This window comes from Nicotiana tabacum, chromosome 12 (genome assembly GCF_000715075.1).
Source record: "Nicotiana tabacum cultivar K326 chromosome 12, ASM71507v2, whole genome shotgun sequence".
Taxonomy (NCBI): Eukaryota; Viridiplantae; Streptophyta; class Magnoliopsida; order Solanales; family Solanaceae; genus Nicotiana; species Nicotiana tabacum.
This window is the reverse complement of record NC_134091.1, coordinates 38,443,324-38,460,997: the sequence shown is the minus strand read 5'-3', so window position 1 is coordinate 38,460,997 and position 17,674 is coordinate 38,443,324. Positions and strand designations below refer to the sequence as shown.

At 31.8% G+C, this 17,674-nt stretch overlaps 1 protein-coding gene across 1 annotated transcript; it reads right to left on the bottom strand.

Moving 5' to 3' along the window:
• Positions 1–1,035: 1,035 nt before the first annotated feature.
• Positions 1,036–6,440, bottom strand: LOC107777875 (low affinity sulfate transporter 3-like). The gene is made up of 12 exons (XM_075226366.1): positions 6,054–6,440; positions 5,935–5,983; positions 5,639–5,846; positions 5,220–5,397; positions 5,049–5,114; positions 4,713–4,943; positions 4,501–4,627; positions 4,124–4,410; positions 3,407–3,600; positions 3,230–3,306; positions 1,452–1,528; positions 1,036–1,335 (listed from the first exon to the last, which is right to left on the bottom strand). The coding sequence occupies exons 1-12, from the start codon at positions 6,372–6,374 to the stop codon at positions 1,195–1,197; spliced, it is 1,956 nt and encodes a 651-aa protein (XP_075082467.1). The 5' UTR covers positions 6,375–6,440; the 3' UTR covers positions 1,036–1,194.
• Positions 6,441–17,674: the final 11,234 nt, after the last annotated feature.

The following is a 17,674-nucleotide window of genomic DNA, read 5'->3' as shown; positions in this document are numbered from 1 at the left end:
TCTCTGCCTGTACTTTTCGTTTCTCAGAAATGGATCACTCACTTTACATAGTGCTCCTATAAAGCCATAGATTCTGTATATGGTGGCATGCTAATAACGATCCATACTACTGCCAACCTTCATGTGCAGGCCTAACATTTCCTTGTCCTTGTGAAACTTAATTGAAATTTGAAAGCTCCATTTTTGGAAAGTCAAATTATACTGGTGTTCAGATAACTCCAATATAATCTCCTTCAGTCCAAATGTGCACTGTTCCCTCTCCTTCTTGCATAATCACCTAACATGTGTAATGCACTACTGTCTACTTACCAACGCTGGTTTCCTACCACAGGATTTGTACAGTTTTCTTGATGAAATGCTTGTTAAAAACTATTGGGTTGGGTCCACCCATAAGGGTGCTAATTAGTCCATTAGCCCTGTTCTCCTAAATACTACTTATAACTTATAAATACACTATCATGTATGTAGAAAAAGAAGGTTTTCCTAACGTTTCTTACTATCGAGAAATAAAGACGGTTAGGGTTGAATTTGCCTTGAAAACCAAGGAATTCTTTCGCTTTATGATAATTTCTACTGACGGTAACTCAAGTTATGGGTGTTGCAGATCCGCTTCCACAAGGAGAAACCTATAAATCACCTAACTAGTATTTTTCAATTAAATACTTCAAAAATGTTTGAAATTGTTTTCAGAACAGAACTTTTCTGAAAAAAGTCATTTTAAATGATAAAAAAATAAGCTTTGTAACCCAAATAAGCCCCCCACCCCCAACCAACACCATCTACTGGATAGCCCAGCTGCATTGTATCTATCTACTGTTTATATATTTATCAATCTTTACTACTCACCACGCCAAAGGATGTGGGGCAACGAACTGTTCTTCCCTTAACCAGAAGTCTCGGTTTGAGCCCTGGGTAAAATTCTTGGTAGGGAACACTTCCATCCGAATGGGGCCCTACGCGGCGCGAATTTGGATATAGTCGACCTCCAATGCGGATACCGAACGGGAAACTAAAAAAAATCTTTACTACTCAAACTTTTCATCAAGCACTATATATCCAATTTATTACCGTTGTTATCAATCTTCGTAGAAAAATGCAAAATATATTTTTCACTCAAGAAAAAACTTATCAATCACACCTCTTTGTACATCAACAAGCATGAACAACATTAGATTTTTAACAATTGCTATTTGCTTAGACAGCCATTTTGCTATTTAAGCAGCCATCTACAGCGTCACCCACGGTGAGAAAAATCCATCCTTTCCCAATTTTATCCAATAATTTTGCTGCTTTCAACTTGTTAATCACTTTCCAACTTGGGCTAGCTATACCTAACTGCAAAAAAGGAAAAGGGGAAAAGAAAAAACGTCATTTTTATTAGTATAAATTACTATGCACTTAATATATTCTGGCACATAATTAGAAGGCAAAATAAAATATTAGAGCCTGACTTGTATGCCCTGGGAAACCAGTTCTCTGTGCAACTCTTCCAATGCCACGATTCCTGATGTATCCACATTCATTACATCTGCAAAGAATGTAATTGATGTTGTATTAGAGAGGTAGGATTAAAAATTAAAAATTACACTGAACTTTTTCTCGCGTATCTAATTATATATATATATATATCCTTTATTTTGGTTTAAGAACTACAAAAATCTCATCTTTTAATCTAGTGGTTAAAGGAGGTGTCAATTTAAATACTAGACTATGTAACCCGCCTAATCTATCCAAAGTTAGGTTGAGTAATTATGTTACTATGTTATAACTTGTTACTTAACTTGACCTAACTAAACTTTTGAATTGGGTCGTTTACTAATTTATTGATTCAACATGCTTAACCCTCAAACTTGAATCAAGCAGTTCACCTAACACCACTAGTGTAAACTTTAAGTGCTTTTTACCATTTCTGTAATTTCTAGTATTTCTATGACAAAGTCCCTCTCAATTCCTCACATTAGTGAAGTATAGAGAATTACATAATCAAATAAATGAAAGGGAAAACTTTAACAAGTAATGAAAGGACAAATTAAAAATATACTCTTCGTCCAAGATATGTCGGTACTTTTCACATTTCGAGAGTTAAATGAGCTGTTTCTTGATCATGATTTTTTTATATACCTTTTAAATATTATAAATTTTGAATTATTGTGACTTATAATATTTTTTATGTAGTTTTTAAATATACAAATGATAAGTTATGCTATTATGAGTTTTGATGATTTGTCAAACTTTACTGTGGAACCAGATAGGAACCTGATGCGACCAGTTCCTTTGCGCATGTTGTGATATGTTTCGATGACTGGTCAAACATTCTCGAGGAACCAAATAAGGGAACATATATGATCAGTTCTCCGACTGTCGTACAATCAACCCTACATCTGTAAAAATTGTTTCACTGTACCGACTGGCAGCAGTGCAGCCAAACCAAAGTTCTATTGTCTCTATCTATTCTCACATGCTCTCTCATATATATAGAACATGATACAAGGTTTGACCCAACACTTGACAGTCCGAAAGTCCTATCATCTCAAATGTTAGCTGCCACTATTTTCTCTAGGTGCACTCAAGAACAAAGCTGCTAAAAACCAAGGACCAGATCCCAACACTAAAGATATCTTGAGTTCTTAAGTTTGTTGAGTCTTTGTCTTTTGTTCTTTACTTGTAAACCTATACGGCTTTCAAGAAGTATTTTGGAGGACATCATTTAACTTGCTTTGGTTGTGTTGACTAGAGAGTTAGCCAACGAGTGTTGCTTTGTAATGGATTTGTTACAAAGGACTTACAATAGAGTTATTGTAAGATGTGGGGATTAAGAGTTTAATTCCTAGATTGCAATAGGTTGTAATTTGAAGTTTGCTCAGTTTAGTGGAGTTGAAATCCTACTGGGGTAGGTCATCCTTTTTAATCTCTTGAGCATGGAGTTTTTCACATAAATATCGTGTGTTCTTTACTTTCTGTCTATTTACTGTGGAAACATATAGAAAACCTGGTGCTCTATACTGTTTGGTGGACTCCTAGTTTCTATCAATAAATGTTAATTAAAAACCTAATAATTTTATGTCCGAATTTATGGTCAGAGTTAAAAAATTTGACTTTCGAAATCCGAAAAGTATCATCCTTTTTGGAATAGATGGAATATTAATATAAAATTTGTTCTATAAATATTAAAACCAAAAATAAAATAAAAAAGAACAATACTGGATCTAGTGCAAGTAGTAATCCTTACTGGACATATCGAGCACCAAGACATTAACCTTCTCCTTGGTGTGCCCTTCACTTGTGTGTTTGACCAACCTCAATACCCTTTAAAAAAGAAAGGAAAATTACAGATAAATATTGAACAAAATATTTAGAGTTATTTACTTTTTATTTTCAATTTCCTCCATAAAATTTTAAGTTGTACCTTTGTCTTATGAAATTAGCATTTGCAAAGCAGAGTGAAGCATTGTTGACTCTAATTATCAAGATTCCTGGAGTTTCAGCGGCCACGGGAAATTGAGTAATGTCACAGAAGGTGTATGTTCCAGGAAGTCTGCCTTGTAGTTCTACACTTGGTCGAATTGTATCAACTATTATTTTACCAAATGAGATGCCAACCTGCAATAAATCCAACAGAGATATCAGCGACAAAATATTGTTAGGTGATTTTTTTACTTTTTTTTCTTGGTACGAAGGATAAGGGATAATTAATTCTGGGATTACATTTGAGGTGAATTTATCCTACAGATAAAATCGCGGTATAACTAATCCCGGGATAACTTATCCCGGAATTGTAGTGCTATTTTTATCCCTATAGGAAGGTGGGATAACAATTTCCTGATAACTAATCCCGAAATAACTTGTTTCCCAACCAAACAACCCTTTAGGGTGCGAAAGGGAAAGAGCATCCCTAGTATCAACCGTCACTAATATAATCAAACTCCATTATAAAAAATAAGAAAATAAAAAGAAACAAAAATGACTCACATTACTATCTATTTCTTCTAATTATCCGAGTCCGAAACAAGTTGATATAAGCTATAAGAATCATTTTATGCATCTATTTATTTTAGATGAAATTCATATAACTAGCCAAGAAGCTGTAAATTAGGCATATAGATGTAGGGACTGATTTAGTTACCGCTATTAGAAGACCAATTTCCACTGAGCCAAAGAGTACTCCAAAGAAGGTAGCAATGCAAATAATGAAGTCTGTCTTATCCACTTTCCAAATATGGCATGCTTCATTAATGTCAATTAATCCTGGAAGTGCTGATATGATAATTGATGCAAGTATAGCCAATGGAGTATAATACAATAGCTTAGTTAACAACTCTAGGGATATGAGTACTGTGATTGCCATAACTATGTTTGACACCACAGTTTCACATCCTGCACTGAAATTTACTGCTGTTCTTGAAAATGAACCTTCAACAATGATAATAGTAAAAACTTATCAGTTGCAAAATTAAAGTATAGTACTAAAATGAATAAAAAATTGTCTAATTGATAGCTTACCAGTTGCTATGTAGCAAGAAGTTAAAGATCCCACAACGTTCATACATCCCATGGCTGTCATTTCTTTGTTTCCATCAAGATGATAGCCTTTGATTGAAGCGAAAGATCGGCCTACAGCAATGGCTTCCTGTTGACAGCATTTGGTATAAGGATATTTTCATCTAAGTTGAGAAGTATTGGATGGAAGACAGAAACAAAGATTAGAGACAGACAGTAAGAGCGACGATAGCACAAATTAGTCCAATTTTCGCGACTTCTCCAATGTGTGGATCCTTGAACTGTAATTGATGAACTGAACTTGGAGGGAGACCCCCTTTGAAGTGTTTTACAATCTTGACTCCATGTTGATCAGCTTTGGATAGATAAACTATCAAAGTCGATAGTATAACCGATACAAGAGGAGCCATTGCTGGTAGCCAGAACATTTTCTTGTTCCTTTTCCCCTGTAGTTTTTCAAGTTCCCAAGAGATGAATAAAATGCAGGACACAGCTACCGTATAATAAGATAAAAAGATGATTAAAAATAAAATAAAGAAGTAGCTACTTACAATGAACCTGGTAATTAGGATGAAGACGAGGAACGAGCAGCCAAGTATAAAATTCAGAGGAAACCACTAAAAAGGTGCAAAAGGAAAATTTTAGTAAGCCAAGAGTAAGATAAAAAAGTGCAACAGATAAGAGAAAGAGGAGAATAGTTTCCAAATAAAGAAGATGCTCACTGGCTCATTATGGAATGATTTGAAAACAGCTACCAAAACAGACACCACATCAGTTTGGGTTGTGAAATGGTTGATTCCAAGCAAACCCTTTAACTGTTGGAGGCCTATTACAATGGCTGCGCCTCCCATGAATCCAACTATTGCAGCATGTGAAAGAAAATCCACTAGAAATCCCAACCTGATAATTAAGTACTGTAAATTAACAACCATATTCCAGGAGAGACAGAGCTACTTTTACAATCCTTTCCAAGTTTTATAATAATATTTTTTTTTTTAAAAGACAAAAGAAATTTGTTACTCCGGCATATTTGGACTACAAGTTCCAAGGATACTTTTGGTACGTGCCAAAAGCATGTATTTCTTTCTTAAATTTTATGATCAATCAAACACCGCCATATAAAATAAAATGAAAGGAGTACCTGAATAGACCAAAAACAGCCTGAAATGCACCGGTGAAGAATGTGGCAGTGAATACAAGATTCCTGTAAGCAATAGGATCAACAGCAGGGTCTACAAGTTTGGGAACCATAGCAGAAAGCAGTAGTGATACAACAGCAACAGGGCCAATGGCTATTTCTCGCGAACTCCCCATCATAGCATATATCAATGGTGGAACAACACTTGTGTCTGAAACAAAAAGAGAAAAGCACACATAAACTAAGACCAACAAGAAACAGAGATGAGCCAAAGATATATAACTGGTATTGGAACTTACATAAGCCATATTGAGGATCAAGTTTTGCAAGATTAGCATATCCAATACTCTGTAAGAAGTTTAATATTTTAAGCCATATTATTAAGTAACAGAAATGTAAGAAGCATCGTTTTAATCACCTGAGGTATGCAGAGACTGGCAAGAGTTAAGCCAGCCATTAAGTCATGCTTGAACTTTGTAGCTTTATAATTTCTTCCCCATTTAAGAATTGGAAATAAGCCTTGCATGAATGAGAAGAAAGCTCCTTTTCTTGATTGTTTTGTGGTCTTTCCGTGGGGCAAAACAGTTTCTTTTACTGTATTAATGAGTTCATGGCAAAGGCTTGGTGGATTAGGAGAAGTCAGTAACCACTGAGTCCTCTCCTTCCTTGCAGTATCAGTACTAGCTGCATCAAGCTGCTGCAGCTCAATGCTAAAGCTCTCATTGGCTAGTGATTCCATTTGTTTCTTCAAGTGTTTGGGTTAACTCTGGAGTTAAACTCTTCTCCTCTCATAATCCAGATGAAGTATAAATACTAGTCCTATTAGACAATATATGTGTCCCACATGGATTTTTTTTATTTTTTTTTTGGTAAGAGGGAAACCCGCTCAACCTAGAAGACATTGAGGGGGAATCAATCTCAAGTCATCCGCATGGATAACCACCATCCAAACCAACTGGGCAACCCATGAATTATGGAAGGATTCTTAAGGAGGTCTATAATGGACCTAGGCTAGGCTACACCCAATTCTTTGTTTTGGTTTGGAGGCTCAAATTATTTTACTTAATATGAGAGTCAAATATTTTTTTGGACAATTCCCATAAAAACCCGCAGCCACTACCCTTTCGGGTGCGCATTGGGTAACATGTTCACTGTACAATAGCTCGCAAATCACACAGGAGATGTAAGTCGTAGGCAACCCCGTGCGAAGAGCTCTGACTGAGAAGGTTGCTGGTGACGGAGATCCCAGGTCTCTCATGTGGAAAATAACTCACCCAACCCTTACGAGCATGAGAGTCAAATATGGATAAGTTAATTTGCTAGCATTTTTACTCCAAACACATTGTATGAATCCACTCTTGCTTCTCTTAATTCAACTCATCGAGCTAATAACTCTATCTAGGTACTTCTTAGCTTGTATAGCTCAAATTTATGTCCCAGGTTCATTCATTAGTCATTAGCATGTTGAATATATAATTACTTTAGATTTTCCAAAGAAAGACACAAAAACCCAAAGCAAAAATTAAAGTTCAAAACAAAAAAAGAAGTATTTACAAATATGGACTTATTCACTTATCGTCTTAAGATTTTCAATTGGAAGCTCAGATAACACAATATACCTCTTAAGTCCACCATTGATAAAGACATTATTATAGTGCGTATTATTATCATGCGACTATGTTATCGAGTTGACGGAAAAGAAAGACTCAACAATTAGGTGAGTCATCTAGTACTGTGGTATATATAATAAAATATTATTATTATTATAATCACTATTGTTATTATTATTATTATTGCTGTTGCTGTTGAACGATATATATATATATAGCACTCCAAGAAGCAAAATGAAAAATCGTTTGTGAGAGTACTCAGAAAAGCAAGCAGCGAAAGCACCCCTGGTGGCCAACTCTCCATCTTTCTATGAACCAATGGGCCTCCATCCTCAGATTCCATTACTGTATCTAACAGTCCGAATAAATAATATGGCAAAGCATATGTACGTTGGAGTTATAATTCAGAGTACTGATGAACATAGCCCAGACAGAATTTAGTGGGCAGGGTCCAAGAATATTCTAGCTTGACAATAACATGCCCTAAGTTTGTGCGATGGTACGATCTTTTTGTTGTAAATTGAGTTCTGATGATTAACAAATATGTAATTTGGTTATGTAGGTGTGGTAAATTTGAGACCCTGTTTTTGCTAACTGGTTCTTGTACCACGTCCAGCATGAAATTCACTTTACGGATAGTTTTTCAATTATAATGAGCTGACAACAGCGTATATTTGTGGAAAATCTTGGCAATTCTTAAATACTTAATCATAGGCAAGTTTATAAGGAAATAAAGTCCATATGGGAAATAATAAAATCAAGAAGATCTTTATTCCTTTATTCTCGGGGTTAGAAGATTTTTCGGGATTATCTCTTAATTAACCTTACTGTTAACTGTATTGCTATATATGTATAACGTTTGACATATTGCAGTTATATGCACCTACACCGAAAGCTTTGAAAGAACATACACGCAAGCAAAAACAATCGGAAGAGCAACAGAAAGATAAACTCAAGAACCATGTTCCATGGAGTCAAGTCCAGTTTAAGTTGTCTTGATCTTATAGTTGGTGTTTTGAATTGTAACCTTACTCTGCATTTTCTAGAAGTACTTTTGTAAGGAAGGAATTAGTTTAGAGTTAGTAGTTACAATCATCTAATTTGCAGACTGTTAAGTGATTAGAGTTAGTCTCTTAGCTTATAATATAAAAGAATTTTTGTAACATGATACTGCTCATTGTTTTTAGTGAAGTTTGTGAGGAAAATCCTAGAGATGGATCTTGCTTTTTATTCCCTTGAGCAAGGAAGTTTTCTGTGTAAAAATTCATGTCTTCTTATTTTTTGCACTTATTTATTGTAGAACCAGTTGAGAACCTGGTTCTAGATATGACGTTAGAATTTCCGATATAAAATTTTAATAGATCAATACACTATTCATTTCTCCCCCTTGTGGTGTACTAAACTAACACTTTCCGTCTCAGATATTTAAGTGCCGTTTATCCCAAATTTTGCAAAAATTGACTTTCCAGTTTTTAAGTTTGGCAAAAGCCGTTTATTTGATCATGTTTTTCAAGAAGTAAATCTTTTTGAAATGTCTAACCTCAACTTTTTTAATCTTGCAAAAACTAAAAGCGACCTTAGTTGTTAAATCTTGCAAAATCTGTATCAATTAAACAAACCGTTTTTATAAGAACTTAATTATAGCTAATTAAAAGAAGCTTTTGAAACTCATTTTAGCAAAAATTGAAACTAATGCGATTCGAGTGTTGTGAACTGTCAAGTAAAAGAGGGAGCTGAGAAGATGAAGATAAGGTTTCGGAATTAGATGCCCATTAAACCAAGTTTCAATTTCAACCGTCCATATATATAAGGGGCGGAGCCAGCCTTATAGCCGGTGCCGGCCCAAGGGGAGGCAGTTAAAGCAATTGATTTAGGCCCCCTAATTGAAGGTCCCAATTTTCAGTATTAGTTAATTTTATATTATTATAACAAAGATATTAGCTTTATGTTTTTTTCTTTTTGGATATAGAATTTATTTAGAAAAAATAGAGGTTATTTAGATAAATACTTGAATTTCATAATAAACATACAATATCGCAAAATAACAGTTTAATGATGACATTGATAATAAAAAAATAAAAACAAAATCTCTTGTAATTATCTTTTTAAGTAAATTATTTCTTATAAAGAGTATATCAAGTCATTTTTTTTAATCAAATAAACTTGAACTCTTACAAATGTATAAAATTATTTAAAATATACTTTAGTAGTATAAAATTACGATCATTAGATGTTGAGAACTTATAAAAATATTTTCTTAACCGCAGATATTTCTTATTAAAAATATTTGAAACCTTGGTGAGTAGAGTTACTAGATATCTTCGATGGTGAAATCTAGCAGGTAACCGAGTGAAGGGCCAAAATACATACAAAACGGTCCATAAAACTATTATTAATAACAAAAAAAAATCATAAATATATATAATTTTATTAAATAAAATTTGGGCCTCTTCTTAAAGTTCGGCTTTAGGCCACCAATTTCGTTGAGCCGCTCTACTTATAGCTACGGGTTTGACGGTCCAGAACCCATAAACTAAACACCCCAACTCCGTCTCTGTCCATATAAAGTATCCATGTATTTCTAGACATCTTAGAAAGAGATCAGCACCGCGCAAAGAACATGACATGGTAATAACAAATTATATACTCATGTGCATGTTTTACATGCTCAAAGGAGAAATTCGAGTTACTCATGAGTCATGATTATGGTCAATTCATGTCAATCTGCAGCGACGGTACTTGCAGAAAAGTATAGAATAGCACCTCCACAACAAAAGTATAGGCGTGAGCTAATTCCCTTTCTCACAACATAGTGGCTAGTTGACTGCTACTCTTATATTGGTTATTTGTCCCCCATTCAATTATTGTCGTCGGATATATGATTAAATCAAAACAGTCGTCGTCTTTCATTGTATTCTTTCGATCAGTAATTGTTTCTGGTTATTTTTCGCTGTGTTTTCTCTGCCTATACTTTTCGTTTCTCAGAAATGGATCACTCACTTTACATAGTGCTCTTTAAAGCCATTATATTCTCTATATGGTGGCTTGTTAACGACCTAAAATTGCTATTGCCGACCTCCATGTGCAGGCCTTACATTTCGTGTCGTGGACCCCATAAAACCTGATGAAACTAAAATTCGAAAACTCTATTTTTGGAAAGTCAAGTTAATACTGGTGTTTTGGATAAGTCCAATATAATCTCCTTCAGTCAAAATGTGCACTGTTCCCCGCCCGCAGCATACATATATAATCACCTAACATATGTAATGCACTACTGAGTGGTCCATTTCCCTACCATCTTCGCTTTTTCCATAGGATTTGGATAGTTCCTTCAAATACTTCTTGAAAAGTCTGATTATTATTTTTTTCAAAAACAGAATTTTCCACCAAATAATTGTGTTTGAGCTGGACGGTGTCTAGAAATTAAACAATAAAAAGTGTATTATATATATACTAGCCTTATAGTACGCGCAAAGCGCGTGTATCTATATTAATGAATATATAATATAAAAAATTACAACAATATTTTTGAATAATGTATTTGAGTTATAAAATAAATTATATTATAAAATATAAATTTTAGAAAATGATAGAATATTGATCCCAATTAGCTAGATTGTCTCATGTGAAATTTATTTGTGTAGGGTAAAAATGTCGATCAATACTTCATGAAGGGCACTATTTTAGAATACACGCTTTGCGTGTCTACCCATATCTCACATTCAATTTTTTTGTGTCGTTTTGAAAGTATTTGTTGGATTTGATGTTGAGCTAAAGAGTATCATAATTATGAATTGAGTTAGTTTATATCTAATTATAGTATTTAGTAAAATTTGTATTTACATTTTAGTACATAAATTATTCCTAATGAGAGTTGCACCTTGGACCTAGATTATTCCTAATGTAATTATTTTTTTTAATAAAGCTTACAGAACTAAATTATGTGTCTATGGGAACTTTTGTACCTTTCTAACCACTCAAATTGATTCTAAGGATTCCCATCCATCTTATTCACGCTAGACCAAGTGGAACTTGCAATAGGATTGGAAGTTTGGAACTCTTCCTCGCATGTCCAAATGCAATTTGGTGAATACGGAATAGTTACTTGAAAATTAGTTGATTTATATAAGGTAAAAATATTTATTAATTTTAGAGTCCTACATGTTAAAGCTTCATACATAGTTCAAATAAGGAATTATTTAATGAGCAAAAATTTAGTTGATTTTAATGTTTCATATATTAGAAAATTAATTAAATTAATTATTTTGTCCAGTGTAAACTCTATTATTAAGGGATAAAAAAGGCGAACAACATTTCGCTAAGAGCGTTCGTGTTTTTAATATAGTACTAGTCTTATAGCGCGTGTACCTACGACTTTTTAGAAAATCGTAAGTACTACTCCTATATAATAAGTTTGTATTATAAAATCAAAATTATTTTATACTACTTAATATATATAGAATAATATTATTTAATAGATAAAAGGCTTATCTATAAAACCTTCCATGTTAATTTTACTATTGTTTTTATTTTCTTTCACCGCCAATACTATTCTTATGAAAACCAATTTAGGCATCCTAAGAGTTGTCAACTTGGAAAATAATTTTAGTTATATGATAAATTTGATAAATAATTGAATTGGATTTTTAGACTTAATTATTTGGTTTTAACATTAACTAATTTATTTTTTGTTGATTTCAAGTTTTAAATATTTAAGTATAACTTAAAAGAGATTATAATTATGTTACATCGTTCAAATAAGAAAATAATTATATAAGGCAATTAAAATTTAATTTATTTAAAGTACTGAATAAAATTTTCTACATAGTTCAAATAAAAAAAACTTAGTTAATTTTCAGATCCTAAATATTAAAATAATTAATATAAAATATATTATAATTATGTTAAATAATTCTAATATGGAAGGATTAAGAAGCTATTGGCTAAGATAGAACACCTAAATATTGGTAAGCAATTCCCATATAATTACTACGTTTGACCCCAAAAATATATAATGATAGGACATTTTATTATAGCATCCATAAGATTTTGTTAATTGCATCCTTCCTGTAGTATCTAGCATTCCATAAAGTTTTCACTAATAAGCATTAAAGTAGTTACCGTAACAATGGTTGCATATGTATAATTTTTATTTTTTTCAGCAATTGTAGAATAAGATTGTACTTATTCCAACGCGTAATGCTTTTTCTCTTTGTCATCCTAGCTTTCATTAGTAGTCTATAAAAGTAAACTTTGATTTGAGTTTAAATTTCTAACTATTAAAATTTTTACATAATTTAAATAAGGAAAGATTTTGATTACCAAAATTTTAGTTAACTTTAAAGTCCAAAATATTAGGAAAATAACTTAAATTACTATTTTGTCCAGTGTAAAATTTGTTTTTAAAGGGTAAAAAAGACGAACGACATTTCGCTAAGAGTTTTCATGCTTTTAATATAATACTAGTCAATGAATAAAGTTTTTTTTAAAATTACATAAATTAATATTATTAATATACAATTGAATTCTAAAATAAAAATAAATTAGATAACTTTCTAAAAATATAAATGTTAATCCAATTTAGCAGGCAAAATATAAGATGAAATCCTGTAGATGGAAGTCTTCAAAGAATAATAAGAATAACTTATAAAAATTATTGTTAATTTTTTTTTCTAATATAGAAACAAACAAGTAAAAAAATATTTTTATTACGATAAATTTTCAAATAATACAAATTGATAAGTGGAATTATAAACTTAAAAGATGACTAATATTTAATTAATAATTTATAACAAATAACATAATATATAATAATATAGAAAATTAGTTAATGACAACTCATTTAGAATATATTGTTACCTCTACTATTTCATCCTTATTGCTTCAAGTCTGCAAATATTAATAGAAAAATAATTATTTAGTGTATGATATTCTACTATTATTGAGTAAATTCTACTCATTTAGAATACATTTTTCTTTATGATTCTGCAAGTTGTAATAATTATTGAGCGTAATTTTTAAATATTATACAAAAATTTAATAAATAAAATTTAAGTGATTTTGAAGTTCTAAATATTAAGATTAACATGCAATGTGTTATAGTTATGTTGCATAGTCCAAAAGAGGACAAGATTTATTTTAGGTAAAATCTTTATTGATTTAAACTTTTAATTATTAGATTTTTCTACATAATTCAAGTAAAAACTTTTAATAATCAAAATTTATCTGATTTAAAATTCTACATATTTTAGTATTACAGTAATTGTTTCCAATGATTATGTTTATGTTGTTTCCAGACTATAGAGAGCTACATATTTATGTTTTTTATTACTTTTTCATATATTTCGACTGCATTATTTCAAAATTTGATTTTTATGTTTTTTGTGGTATTTATAATTTTATTTGGTCAGTAATGGGTTAAAGGTTATAAGTAGACAAAATATAGACTACACTTTAATGACATAAGTATATTTTTCTAGAAAATAATTATATAGACTATACCTTAATTTGGGAGAAAAATAGTCATTTGATGGAACCATAAAATGTTTAATGAAATCTGATACTATGTACGTTTCTAATTAGTTTCTATAAATAATTTGTTCAATTTGATTTATTTTGATGTCCTAAATATTAGGATTTCCTATGTACAAGGAAAATTTTAATAATCAAATTTTAGTTGACTTAAAAGTGCTAAATATTAGGAGAATAATTAAATGACTATATTATCCCGTGTAACTACTATTTTAAAGGATAAAAAAGACAAACGATATTTCGGTAAGGGCCTTCGTGCTTTTAATATAGTATATATATATATATATATATATATATATATATATATATATATATATATATATATATATAATATAATTTTGGTCCCTATCTTTTAGAGCCTCTGTAAATATGTTACCAAATGCACCAATTCAATATTGACATGTGGGCGGTTACATGATTTAGAGGTCAATAGTCCTGGGAATTCGTAAAAAGGCCAAAAACACATATTTCTAACGGGTGAAAATTATTTACACATTTCAACTTTGCTTTAAAAATCAAATTCTCCCTCAATATTAAACAATAGTTATTCTCCTCCTTTTAAGTCTATTGTCTTTTTTAAATACTTATTTTACCCTTACATATCAACATTTGTCTCTAATTTATTTATTTTTACTTTTTTAAAATCATGACATTTTTCTTTCGTTTCTTAAAATTAATATAACAAAAGTACAAGAAAGAAGAAAAATTATTTTTAAGATGAAAAAGAGAAAGCGAGAAACATTATTTAAGTAATATCTCCTATAGTGAAATAAATGAGCAAAATAAAAATAATTTAATTTTATTTATAGCAATGTAAACTCTAATATATATTTATAAATTGACAATAAAAGTGAGTAAAAACTTTATAAATATATTTCAATGCAAGTAATACAAAAATAATTAATAAAAATAGAGATAAATTTATAACAGAATTCTATATAAATAAATTTAGTTTTGATCGCCATTAATGAAATAAAAATAGAGATAAATTTTATAACAAAATTCTAAAAAATTATCTATTTATATTGTAAATTCATTAAAAATTATAATTTAAAAATTATTTCATTAATGACAATCAAAACTCATTTATCTATATAGATAATAGAGAATAGGAGAGAGAGAAAAACTTAAATATATGCGTACGCCTACACTCACATATATACATACCTACGTACTTAATGCACGTAATATTAAAATAACAATCATAAAAAATAGTGTTAGATTTTATAATAAAATTTTAAAAAGATTATTTTACTTATAATGTTAATGAACTAAAGCAAAACTTTATACTAAAATAGAAAATTATTTAAATTATAGGTAAAATGTCTAGATTAAAAAATAAATTATTATTCTATTTAATATAAAAAGGGATTATATAGATGGAGAATTAAAAATGTCATGGGCAAAATTGATATAGCATAAGATACGAGGGGGAATTGACTATTGTTCAAAGTTAAGGGGAAAGTGTGATTTTTAAAGCAAAGTTGGAGGGTGCAAATGATTTTCACCATTTCTAACAAGTAGACATGTGCGTAGTCGGATATTACGAGGACCAGATCAAAAATTATTAATTACAAGGACCTAAAAGTGTAATTACTCTTTCTAAAAGCTTTAGCAGAAGCCCTACTTAAGTATGAATCCAATACACGTAAATAGGTTAGCAAATAGTAATATGCATCAGACAAACAAAATCGGTTAGTGCCAAACTGCCAATATCAGTATACTCGTTCGAAATAAACGATGAAGTCGTTTATCAAAAAATTCTAACAGAATAACTTTAGTTTTCATCATTTTTATAGATAACTATACCCTATGATAATTAAAGAAGCAATTTCAGCATGCCAATTTTTAATTCTAGTAAAGGTCAGCGTACAATTATATTACCTACGAGTAGGGGTGTCAATGGTTCGGTTCGGCCGTTTATTTTTGTCACGATCCAAAACTCACTATAGGCCGTGATGGCGCCCAACGTAGCCGTTAGGCAAGCCAACTGTGAACTACCGATTTAATTATGAATTTTTGTTATTTTCGAAATCGTAACTCTTTATTAGATGAATAAATCAACGCATAAAAATTCATGGAAATTTATAATTTTTAACGGAATAGATAATATAAGTGTGTAAATGCTAAGCAAAATCACAACTCCTAGAACATTCCAAAATCAGGTGTCACAAGTGCATGAGTCTTTGCTAAGGAGTACATTAATAATACAACATCTGTCTAGAATGTAAATGAGACAACATAAAATAAATAGTACGATGGTGACTCGGTAGACTGCGATGCGTAGCCTGAAATTCAGCTCTCATAAAGTTTCCTCAACAGTTGTGCCTATGTGCCAAAATAATCACCAAATGAACATGTCATATCCTGCACATTTAGTGCAGAAGTGCAGCATGAGTACGTAAATCAACACGTACCTAGTAAGTATCTAGCCTAACCCCGGAGAAGTAATGATGAGGGGTCGACATCGACACTTACTAGAGGTCCAATAAAGCAATATGATAAATCATAAGCAGATATGAAGCACACCAATAATAATGGGGTAAAACTATAAGTTACATAATCTTCCAAAACGTTTCTTTTAAAGATATAGATTTCTCGGTCTCGTATTCTATCTCAACAGCTCAGATATATCAAGTTCCAGTATCGAACAGATAGGGAAATACCATATACATTGCCGGGCATCAGTGGGAGGACAATCTCGTGAATATTCGGTCTGCTAGCGATATAACGCATGATTATGCCGAGGTCATTCGGTCCGATCCAGAATAATGTATACATTGCCGAGGGTCGAGCGACACGAACCATAGATACATCTATTATATTGCCGAGGCGTTTGGCCCGCTCCACAAGAAAGGAAGAAAGTTATCGAATTACGAGGCACGTGCTTACAATACAGTACACGAGCACAAAGTGAATACAATCTTTACCATTTCTCAAATAACTAGCCAACAACTCAAGGTGATAAGGATTGGCTTAGTATACATATATTTATTTCTAAATCAATTTCAATTATAAGCTCAAATAATTAAGCCAGCAGGATGAGTTCAAATAATTTAATTATTAAATAATAAGATCCTAAGTCTACCCGGACATAAACATGCTTTAGTTACGTACGAACTCTTGTCACCTCGTGTGTACGTAGCACCCACAACTAGTATCACGTAACAATTATATCACCTAGGGGTAGTTTTCCCTTACAAGGTTAGACATGAGACTTACCTCCCTCCAAAGTTCCATAACCGGCTCCAATGCCTCTCTAACTTTTCAATTCAAGCCAAACGATCCGAAACTAGTCAAACAATGTGCAATTCAATCAAAATATACTCTGATGCTTATAATTAATCAATTTATAACAATTCTCAACTCCGCTCTAAAAGTCAATAAAGTCAACCCTCAGGTCCACGTGCCCGAATTCCAAAATTATTTGAAGATAAACTTTACTCATAACACCACGAACTCAAATATATAATTTATTCTAATTTCCATGTCTAATTTCGTGGTCAAAATTCAAAAATACCAATTTTTAGGTTTTCTACCAAAATTCCAAATTTCTACTATTTTTCATGTTCAAATCCACATATAAACCATGTATTTTACTCACAATATGTGGAAATTACTTACCTTGACATAGATGATGAAAATCTTCCCTCTAAGGGCTCCAAAAATCACCCAACCAAATAAAAATGTGAGAGAAATGGGCTAAGTCTAGGATTAAAAATACCCCATTGCTCAACGACCTTCACATATGCGGTCAATTAACCACTTCTGCGGCTCCGCACCTACGACAAATCCATCGCAAGTGCGGCTCCAGCTCAAACCAACAGTCCTCGCTTCTGCGCCCCAAAAAGCGCATCTGCGCTTCCGCTTCTGTGGGCCTCAAGTGCTTCAACACTCA

What these genes read in the sequence shown, in the direction of transcription:
- LOC107777875 (XM_075226366.1), bottom strand. Translation starts at nt 6,374, where the DNA reads ATGGAATCACTAGCCAATGAGAGCTTTAGCATTGAGCTGCAGCAGCTT. An exon ending in TGATCCTCAATATGGCTTAT is followed by an intron (nt 5,847 to 5,934) that starts GTAAGTTCCAAT and finishes TTTTTGTTTCAG; the next exon opens with ACACAAGTGTTGTTCCACCA. An exon ending in TCCTAATTACCAGGTTCATT is followed by an intron (nt 4,944 to 5,048) that starts GTAAGTAGCTAC and finishes GAAAAACTACAG; the next exon opens with GGGAAAAGGAACAAGAAAAT.